The sequence below is a fragment of the Buceros rhinoceros genome, unplaced genomic scaffold (assembly GCF_000710305.1).
Source record: "Buceros rhinoceros silvestris isolate BGI_N320 unplaced genomic scaffold, ASM71030v1 scaffold9792, whole genome shotgun sequence".
In the NCBI taxonomy this organism is placed as follows: domain Eukaryota; kingdom Metazoa; phylum Chordata; class Aves; order Bucerotiformes; family Bucerotidae; genus Buceros; species Buceros rhinoceros.
The window spans coordinates 78,406-89,514 of record NW_010400672.1 but is presented as its reverse complement, the minus strand read 5'-3'; the positions used below and the strand labels follow the sequence as shown (position 1 = coordinate 89,514).

General features: G+C 34.4%; 1 protein-coding gene across 1 annotated transcript in view; it reads left to right on the top strand.

Moving 5' to 3' along the window:
* Positions 1-4,775: 4,775 nt before the first annotated feature.
* Positions 4,776-11,109, top strand: part of AHR (aryl hydrocarbon receptor) — a 22,273-nt gene continuing 15,939 nt past the window's right edge. Inside the window, exons 1-3 of the mRNA XM_010131961.1 lie at positions 4,776-4,898; positions 8,568-8,657; positions 10,416-10,539. Coding sequence (XP_010130263.1) covers positions 4,866-4,898; positions 8,568-8,657; positions 10,416-10,539 — 247 coding nt within the window. The 5' untranslated portion in view covers positions 4,776-4,865. The remainder of the gene's footprint in view (positions 4,899-8,567; positions 8,658-10,415; positions 10,540-11,109) is intronic.

Sequence of the window (11,109 nt, the reverse complement as noted above, 5' to 3'; positions counted from 1 at the left end):
TGCTGAAGGTGCTCTGGTATCTACAGATGGCTGCATGGTCATTGACTTTGCAAACCGAATTGGATGAAGTAGTGGAGGTGGGACTTCAAAGCAGCTGGCTGTCATATGAAGAAATGATGGCAAAGGCTTTTCCTGAGAACAGGAGTGACAGTCCAGAAGGAAGAGGGCACCAGCTGCTGTGGGCTGCAACTGTGGGGAGCATACTTACCAAGCAGAAACCCTAGAGATCAAGTGTTTGAAGGTGATCATCCTGGCCTCTCTTAGGGGACAGCGAGGAGATTGAATGAGACAGTGGATAGAGTTATTTTCCTTTTAAATAATTTTTCTCATATTAGATTAACTTCTTACTATCTCAACAGATAGTTAACAAAATTGATCCATTGTGTATTATCAGTTGTTTCATCACACTGCTTATAACTCATTTTAGTTTAGAATATATCCCAAAGCAGTTTCCATACTGCCCTGGAAGAAGGAAGACTACTTAATAGCTGTTGTCCTTAGGTATTGAAAATAATTTTTCAATGAATACTTAACATGGTTTTAAAATGAAAGATGGCTTTTGGCAGTAGTTAGTACTGAGTTTCTTGAATTGTGTTACAGACCTCAAGAAGTACTTGTATGTCAGACTTTATTTGCTGACAGACTATTGGTCTAATACAGTACACTACATCTCTGCACAAGTCTCTCATCACCCAGGTATATCAGATGAGACTGGAGTTAAGCAGCTGGTAAACACTGTTGTTACCATTGCTATTTGATTTGTCTGTATATATATAAAATATAAAACTGACATTTGCTGGTTTGGGTGCTAAGGCATTTCACAGCTGTAAACAAATGTACTGGAAACTGTAATGTTCTTCTGTGTCTAAAAAAACCTATTAAAGGTCTAGTTTTGTGGTCTTTGGGATTTAGCTTTTACTTCAAATAAGGGAAGTCGGCAATGGAAGTTACAATTGTTGCTGGATATCAGTTTAAGTGGCAGTCATCACCTACTTGGAAAGCAAGTGCTTACAATCTAGCTCTCTTGCTACAATCACATAGCAGAATTTTTGCAGTTTTTAAATTTTATTTTTTTACAGGTATAAACAACTTTATTTTTGTTCCTTTAAATTTACTAATGGCAAATTCTGAGAAGTAATTTGATTATGTCTTTCATGTATTTTAGAGCATGTTTACAGACTTTCTATTTACAGTGTGGCAGTATTTATGTTTTAATTTCCTGTGGCTGAAAATTAAGAGGGGATAGGCCAAAATGTGTTGTACGTAATTCAGAGATTCAAAGATTATAAAGCAATGAACTATTTGGATTATTTTGTATGACTACATGAGTAACACGGACTATGAGAACTGGCAGAGTACATGGCTGATTTTAAACTAGGTGATGTAATATTACCTTTGGATGAGTTACGCTTATCAGTTTTAGTTCTCCTTATCATCACCTCATACTATAACCCTAGATGGTATTTCTGAGGCCACGTCATTGCGTGCTGTGACTACGTCTTTTCAGAATTACTGCTTTGGAAGATGGCGCTTCCATACTGTAAGGCCACTTGTTGTTGGGATCTGGTAGCCTTCAGTCTGACTGCTGAACTACACACTGCAAGTTTACATCCAGGTAGCCAGAGCTGCTCAGTGTCAGGGACTTGTGTCATCTGTTTGTTACTCTCCTAATACTTGTGTAACCTAAAACTTTACTAGCAATTGTTTTAAATGTTTGCTTGAAGAATATTGATAAAGAAATTTAATCACACAGGGCTGGTAGTTAGCCTATCTGATTATATTAGCATTGTAAGCTTTACAAGTGACATTTATTGTTTTTGTTAAAATTTATACTTGGTTTGAATACTGATTTTTATTTTTGTTTAATACTACTTTCTTTAAAATATTTATTATTCAAAGTTCTGTGCTACCCAGTCCATTGTCCTATGTCCCCAGCAGGAAATTCAACAGGCTGTTTTAAATATCTTGACTATAATTTATGAAGTCTTGTTGATCTAAAATATCCATATTCAGTCACTTCTGTTTAGTTCTGTTGGACTGAAAGGACTTTTATAATGAAAAGTGAATATCTCATGTCTTATTCTCAGAAGTATTAAATAGAAATATTTGGTCATCTTTCCTGGTTTTTTCCCTGTTTTGTTATATTTTCATCACTTCTATCTTAACAAGTAACAAATTTTTTTGTAGTTGTTGCAATTATGTGCTTCTAGCTGATTTGACTTTTGATTGCAAATCTAACTTTTTCTAGTACCAGCTAAACAAAATTTAGTTTTTATTCAATAAAGGGAATTCAATTTTTATTAACGGAACATCACACCTACTTAAGCAAAATCTGCATTTCAGTTTTGATGCGTCCTTATTAATTGAGAAGAGGGATGATAAAAATTTTCCTTTCCATAGATGGAAGAGTTAACCTTCTTCCAACTTAGTCTTTAAAAACCTGTAGGTGTTTTAGAGCTGTCGCCTAGTCATGTATCTCCAAAGTCTCAGAACATAAAGTCCCCTGTAGTGCTCTCTTCACCCTGTCTATGAGTGTTGAGAGAGGAACTCCAGTGACTTGGGTGGCTTGCAGCAGGCACTAGCAGGCCTGTGATATACCTGTGAGAACAAAGTAAATTTGGGTTTGGTTTTTTTTAAGGACTTGTACGCACCCAATGATGCATACAGCTGTAATTTCCATTGTATCTTCATATTTTGTTTTTTTTACTTAGAATGTTAGCAATTTTCCATCTACCTCAGCTTACAAGAGCTTGATTTCATCCATGTTCTGATTTCTTAAAGGTGTAGGTTCCAATTGGGCAAAATATGTAACTTTATATGTACCTGCTGCACTCTTTGAAAGTTAGGAGAAATAGAGCCATATGAATGCGTAGGCTGTGTTTGAGCTCTAGAGCTCTGTTAATTGATAGATGTAGAGCAGATCATCATTCACTGGTCAAACACCTGTAATTCCTCACCCTTATTTATTATTTGCACAGTATAAGAGAAAAAACCACAAACACCTGTATGTAATTGTACATGGTACTTTTCAGAACAGCAAGAGTGACTAGGGGTCTTTATTTGCAACTTCTGAAGCTGAATGTGGGCTTTTTCAATAACCATACAATATAAATTAAAAGGATAATAAGTTTTCTTCTGCTGCCAGTGGACCCTAGGGGTTTTTAGTGAATGTTCTAGATATCCTTTTAAAATAATGCCTAGGGAAAAAATATTGTTACGTCTTCCACTCATTTGAATTTAAAATGAATTTGCAACTGTAACTCTGTGGGCCTATTACAGGACTTTTGACTATCCCGTAGGAAGAATAGCATTAAGGTTTTAATTTCAAAACAAACCATCAGATAAATTCCTGACTGATTAATCAGTTAATGTCTTTTTAGAATGTGTTTTCCTCTGCGGTGCCTTTGAGGGATATTTTAATCAAAACTGTCTGGCTTGAAAGCTGTTAGCTGCAGTGATAGTTTTAAAAAACCCAAAAGGTGTAATTTATCTCTTACTTTATACTAAGTATATTAACTATTATTTAACCTAGTTGAAATGTGAGTGAATAGTAGGAGTTCAGGATTCTTGACTAAAGTTCTGAGCAGCTGAAAAATGAAAGATTTCAGCAGGTTGAAAAATCATTTGGAATTTAGGGTGCATATCTCATTGTTATGAGAAACTGTTGATATTTTACATAAGTGCATTTGCTTTTATAAATTTTCCTTTCTTTGCAGCTTAGAAATTTTGGGGTTGGGGTGGTAGTGGTTAGCTTTATGGTGAAGGTTTGAGGTACAGTTATAGTCAAGTAATTTTAAGCTGTTTAGACACACTCAGACTAATTCCAGATTTGGAGGGTTTTTGGGGGTTTTTTTGTTGTTGTGGGGTTTTTTCTTTTTGTTGTTGTGGGGTTTTTTTTTTGTTGTGGGATTTGGTTTTGTTGTTGTTGTTTAGAACTACATGGAAAGTAGATAAATTCTGAGTTATGGACAGTATTTGAGTATCTAGATTTACTTGACAGCATCCTGTTTATTAGAAGATGGCACAGTGCAGAGATGGGAGGTAGTATGTCTTTCAGATACTTTGTAGCGATTTTGTCTGACTTTTCATCCCTTATTCGCTGAGTAACTTTTTTTTTCAATTGGATATATTTGTGACCTGAATAATGATAATTTATGGTCACATTATTTTATCTGAAATTGGGAAGTTTGCTTAATTGTTTAAATGGTTAAAATTTAACTAAGGCAGGGGAAAAAAAGGTTTTGTTTGAAATAGTTTTATATGTAATACGTATTTAGGGTTCCGGTTTCTTTCCTTCCTTTCTCTGAAGGGAGCTTTAGGTGTAGAGCAAGCTTATCTCTGAGATGCCATAGTCTGATGTCTGATGTCTTAGGTGGCATAAGAATAAGTATTAAGATGAAGCAGAGTTGTTACCAGATTATAGGAGTTTGTTGTATGAAAACAGAGATGTCCTTTACTAACAAGAGTGACAAACTAAAAGGAAGCCTTATAAGTAAAGAGAAGGAGAAGAAAAAAGAGGAATAAAATAATCAGGTTTGGATTGATTTCAATAATACTGTTTCTGTTGTGAAAGTATTATAGTTTAGAGAGGAGATGGATGACAATTTGGTTATCTCTAAAGGTAAAGAAAAAATCTGACATTGACACAAATATTTGGTTAGACTGACTTTATAAGCATTTTTAAAATACAAGTTTTTTTCTTGCACGAAATAGCACAACATCACATAAATTTCTAATGAGTCTTTCAAAGATCACTCAATGCTTTTCTTTCTTTTTTTCTAGTTGCATTAAAATCTTCTGACTCTACAAGATCAGAAAGGAATAGCATTCAGGAAAACAGTGTAACAGCAAAATGCGGAGAAGGGATGCAGATCCTGGAGGGAGAACTCTTACTGCAGGTATGTTTTGCAGTGGATGGATTATATGAAGATTTACATTTAAAAAAATATTGCATTTAATACTGGTTATTCACTGATAAGATTGAACAAGGAAGGTTTCTTATTGTCAAATTCTTTCCTCATTTTCTGTAGGTAAATATTATACAATTCTTGAACTTTCCTCTGGTAGTAGTAGTGGCTTTGAAGAGCAGGTGTTAGATGAGAGTCCTCTTAGCTCTTTCTGAGTCATTTCTTAGAGTGGTTTTTTCCCCATCTCTTTGTGTCTATAGTTATTAAAGATAGTAATGTAAAGAAACTATGTTAAAAGGTCAAATAGGTTAGTCATCTGCTTTAAATTTGGTGACTAATTGTCTAAAAAACCTATCTTTTAAACACTTGGGCTTTCTGGAATGTCTTGCTTTCTCAGTGGTTTATACTGTGAACAGCTCAGGACAAATTTTGAAATACTTTCAATAACTTTTAGCAATGTGAACTAATGGAAAGTAGTAATGAAAAATAGGGGGCTTTTTAGTTATATAGTTTGTTTTAATGTCTTAGAGTGCCAAAGCATATGAAATATAATACTAGGTCCAGATTAAACTCAATAAATTACTAATCTATTTATTATTTACAAGTATGCCAATGTTATAATTAGTTTCACAAAATAGCTTTTTTTACTGTGGCCTTCAGCTCCCTTTGAAATATGTTGATAATCTATCTTATACACGGGTTTCACACTGATGTATTTCTTGGAAGCTTCAAATCATTAGGTTGGTTGGGACCAATGATTTGCTTAGAACAAAATTAATTTAACTGTTCAAAGGGTAGAAATGAAAACAGGTTCTAAGAATCTCACAACACAATTACTGTAAACTAATGCTAGTTGAGAATTGTTTCCTAATGGAATGAAAAACTAGGACATGTATGCAATTTTCAAACCTGAATAAGATATGACAGAGAACTGCTATGGAGTTTCTGCAGGTGAACTGCTTTCTTGTAAATATAAATTATCTAAAAAGGTACAGTACGTGGTTTATCTTGGAGGCATTTCTTTGCTCTGAAATTTAGTTAATTTTTATGGCTTATGAATGGAAGTTATATGAAGGAGCTGCTATAGCAAACTGCTTTCCAGTATGAAAAGAAAATGGGTGATGTATTTGTTAATGTAAATTCTGCCCCGCTTGGAAATTAAGTAATTTAACTGAATTTCTTAAATGAATTTGTTTTGTAAATATTTTATATTTAAAAATTTATGGGAATTAATATGCAGATAGAGTTCTTGGGGAATGCAAGAAATTATGAGGGATGAAAGTGGGAATTTTCTAGAAGATACTGAGTATCAGTAAGATGTAAAAATTGGTAAAATCCTTCCCCTCTCTTCCCATCTGCCTAAGATCAGAAGTCTTTTATGTCACACAGTTTCCATAAATTATTGCTGGTGATGTTGGTTTTATTCTCTATTTTTTTTGCAAAGGTGGTATGCATAATACCATATTCTTTATATTTGTATTTATTTGTTCATTAGATGTTTTTTCTTGTTTCCTAACAAATAAAAAATGATGTCTTTAATTTCCAACATAGAACCTGTCTTACCAATTCAATATATTGTGGAAGTAAGGATCAAATACATAGAGTACCTTCCTTAAAATTAAGCTATGTCTCCTTCAAAATTATTTAAATTATTTCAAATTCTTATTTTACATGGATCATTTATTACAGTCTAAGCAAGCTTATGATACAAAGTGCAAGTTGAGTGACAATCTCGAAGAAGTTTTTAGAACATTTTAATTCTCGCCAGTAGTGAACAGTTTTGTATGAGGAAACAGTATTTGTAATAGCCTTTGTATTACAAGTATTACAGTATTAAGAGTATTTTTGTAGAAGCATAAATATTATCTCCAGTGCTCTAGAATGATAAGCTCACTGAGAAATTTCATTATGCCTTTAAAGATAGCTATTTTAGGATTGCATTGTGCCAAAATTTCCATCAGAACTGATCTCCCCTTTGTTGGTATATTCTGGATAACCTGCTTGTTTTAAGGAACTTCCAGTAATTTATTGCATTAGATTTTTGGACAACCGAACAGAATTCCAGAAGTTTTGGCTTACAGAAGGCATCGAATTTTTGCAGTAACAATCCTGTTTCAAGGTGAACTGCTTACCAGAGCCACTGTAAAATTCCAGATACAGGAGCTGTACATAGCTTTGTATGAAACAGAGCAGAATAACCAATTTTAACATGTGAGCCAGAATTAGATACTGTGCAGCTTGCAGTCTTTTCATATCAACCACTTAAGATGAAATGCTCTGCAGAACAGGTCAGCAAAGGACATAAGCACCTGCCTTTGCGACATTCTGCTCCTTTGGAATTACTGTGAACTTCGTCAAAAACAAGGATGCTATGTAACTACACGAGATTTCTTGGCTGGGCTATGCTATTTAATTTCAGGTTATTATTAGAGTTTTTTTTTTTTTAGCTTATACAGTGTGCAGGTAGAGTTCGCTAAACTTACATAAAGGCATTTTATAGAGTTCACAACAGTTTATGAGAGTAGATTAAGACATATCTACACATTAAATAGGAGTGGTTCATAGCATTTAAAGAATAATAATTTAATCAGATACTTTGACTTGATTAGACCGTATTAGTAAAAGAACAAGAAATAGTAAAACCATATCTCTGCAAAATATGGAAAAGCAACTATGGCGGTTGCTATAATGTGGAGCTGTGGGAGTTAACGTTTGTGGGCGAATTATGCTGGTTTATAATAAAAGTACATTATTACATTGTTACAGTAAGATATAGGATATCCTTCACTTTACATTTTCTATGTTACAATAATTTTGCATAATAAAGAGTTTTAAAAAAATGTGTTTTGTGTACGCTGGCCAAATTTGACTTTGCAGTTGAGGAAATTAAGTGGCGCAATGTACTTAATCCAGCCCCTCCAGACAGCCTTTTTTTCACATCTTGACTGAAATCCACGGAAGTAAATCACCACCTTTCAGATGAGCTGCCAAGTCACAAATATACTGTTTGCTGTCACAATTGCCATGAACCATATTGATTGGGAGTTCAGATAAATGCCCTTTGCGTGACTTTGGGTAAGGAGCCGCTTAGTCTGCTGTTTCATCAAGGGGGAAATCTCTTCAAAAACAACATTTACTTGCAGCAGTCCACTTGTGCAGAGGTTTTCTATTTTAAGTAAGCTATAAAATGTTTTCTTGGACTATATAGAGGATCTTGATTGCTTGATATCCTGTCCACTTAGGCCTGTCTGCCCTATGAATAGATCGGGTTGGTGACGTGGCTCATATTTGTGCTGGGGACAACTGGGTGTACCAAAGGTTTGAGACACACAAGCATTAATAGTTGATATTACATAAACTCATAGTTGTTAATACTTCTGTTGCTTGTGTCCTACAGTCAGGAGTAATTAAAAGCCATCAATAGGGTTTGGCTTCTCCCCTGAATTTTCCAAAAGAATTTTTCTTTTTTCCATTAGATGCAGTTTTCTTCATTGTGCCATGTATACTGTAGAGAAATGCAATGACGAATCCTTCCATTTGTGCTCCTAGATAACGATATGGTTTTGCATGCTTCACATTTTATTGGGAGATTACAGTATAGGTAGGCTTACAGCCATAATAATTATCTGAAGCTGACAGATTTGTGTGTTTCCTCCCCAGGCATTAAATGGTTTTGTATTAGTTGTTACGGCTGATGCTCTGGTTTTTTACGTCTCTTCTACTATACAAGACTACTTGGGTTTCCAACAAGTAAGTTTATTTCTTCCTCTATTTTTTTTTTTCAGAGATTTTGCTTCATTTCAGAGGGCATCAGTGTTCATATTTAGGGTCTGATAGTTTGTGTAATAAAAATCTCAGTTAGGTACTTTGGGTTGGATTACTTTGAAAACCATATTACTTTTCTATCAGCTTACATAGCTGAAAAGGGACCTTAGGCCAAGCACAACAGGAATAAAATTTCCAAAGTTGAGTTAGGCAAGATAGGATATTTTCACACTTAATTAGTCTTTACTGGAACAACTGTTTGAAATTTATACTGTGGTGTTACCCAGTTTATAATGCTGAGTGAGACATAATTCAGTGCGAAGGTAATTATTTTAATAGAAACCTTTCATACAAAATTAACTCCATATGCCTTGAGGTTTTAAGTATCATTGAGTGAATTTTAGTATTTTTAGAATTTTAATGTTCTCTCACTCTATTTATTTATTTCAAAACAAGCATTTGTTATTTACAATTTATGATACAGATCACGTATGGCTAACTTCACTGGGCTCACAAGGCAGATACCAAAGTAGTAAGGACCAAGACCCAGTGGACACTTGTTGCCCACTTAGAGAACTGCTGGAATTCGTTTATGTTAAAATGATAGAAGCTTAGTTGTAATCATCATTTTATATCTTTGAGTAGTGGATGATGATAGATTCAGTTGCTGTCTACAAATAAGGAGAAACTCTGCTTGGTCTACAATTTTAGCTGACTAATAAGAGAATGGGGAATGTTTGTGTAAAATAAAACATTTCAAACAAAAGACTGTTGCTCCTGGTGTTATGAATTTTTTTGGTGTTGGGGAATGAAGAAAAAAGGCTTGGAAAACAAATTTGGCATAAAATTTCTATTGTATTGCCTATAAATCAAGTGTGTAACATGTAAGTGTCTTAAAATTACAAAAATTAGCATTTCTGGCAATTTATTCTGGAAAATACTGATTCTTTTATGAAATTCATCAAATAAAAATTTGAGCTAGGCTTCTGCTTTTGCCAGCTCATCTTAAGTTCTTTTTATCTATGTTTTCTTTTAAATACTTTCTGTTTATATAATGGTTGGGTTTTCGATCCATGCAGAAAACAAGACTCTCAGCTGACTGGGGCTTTTCTTGAATATTATGGGTGGTTTTTTTCCCCTTAGTTTTTTTTAACCACTGATCCTGACTGTTGTAGCTTTAGATCCCATTCCTAACCACACAGTTGTTGCTGAGCTTAATAATTAGAGATGTTAATGAATCCCTAAGGAGTGACAAAGCTTTCAGGGAAACAAAACCAATGTTCATAATCTACTTGGCTCAGTTTTAGAAGTTGTTTGGTTCAGGGTCTTTGGCTTCTTTAGTATTCCGTAGCACCTAGTATGTGTCAGGTCCAAGAACCAGTTGGCAAGTACTTTATTTACCAGTATGTAAAACTAAATAATTTAAACAAAACCTAAGCATAATGGTTCCAGGCTTGCTTAGGTAAAAGCAGGTAGAGAAATACTTGACATAACGTTATTTTTTCCTAAGGATTTTTTATTATTTCTATGTTTGCAGTTGTAGGTGTGACTGAATTCTCTGTGCTGCTAAAAACTGTTTCATGAAGTTTTGCCATGTGTGTGCAAATGTATGTTTTTATCCCCAAGCAAAATGGATTTTGCTGTATCCACAGCAGCGTTGTCAGCCAGGCAACTTCTATCATGTTGTGATATAAAATACTTATTCTCTTTCTTTCCTGCCTTTTTCCTTTTTTTTGCACATAGTCTGATATTATACACCAGAGTGTGTTTGAATTGATTCACACAGAAGACAGACCTGAGTTTCAACGACAGCTACATTGGGCATTAAATCCTGCCCAGTCTGCAGATTCTGGACCAAGCGTACAAGGTGAGAATGCAGCCAACCTATGTGTTTGCCTGACTGATTAGTTGGTTTTTTTTTAAATTTGTGTGTGTAACTGAAAAAAAATGTTTAGATTCTTTTATATGTACGAAGGAAGGAGTAATGTCTTTTAAACTTGCCTGAATTTTATGGATATATTTAGCCAGCGGTGGGAATTGCTTTCCCCTCCCCCTTTAAATAAGCACTGTTATTCATAACGCAGCACCATTAAAATACCAATTGTGCTTTAAATGTGAAGATTTTAATTTGGATCATAAATGACTGAATAGCTCGCATGTCTGATCAGTAGTCCCGTGGTATATAACAAAGCAGGTAGTCGTGCATGTTTGTGTTGCAAACAGGCAGTCAGAAGTAGACGGTTTCTTTTGGTGACATAAGAAACAAGGAAGTTTGATTTTGTGTGTGCGTGTTTGTGTATGTGTTTGTCCTCAGTTATGGCTCATCTTTAATCACTGTTCAAATGAGAAATTGATTTCTCTGAAGTAATGATCTTTCTTTTATATCTGCTATTCCTGGTTACGGATGACGACATCAAATTTATTAATTTAGGAATGC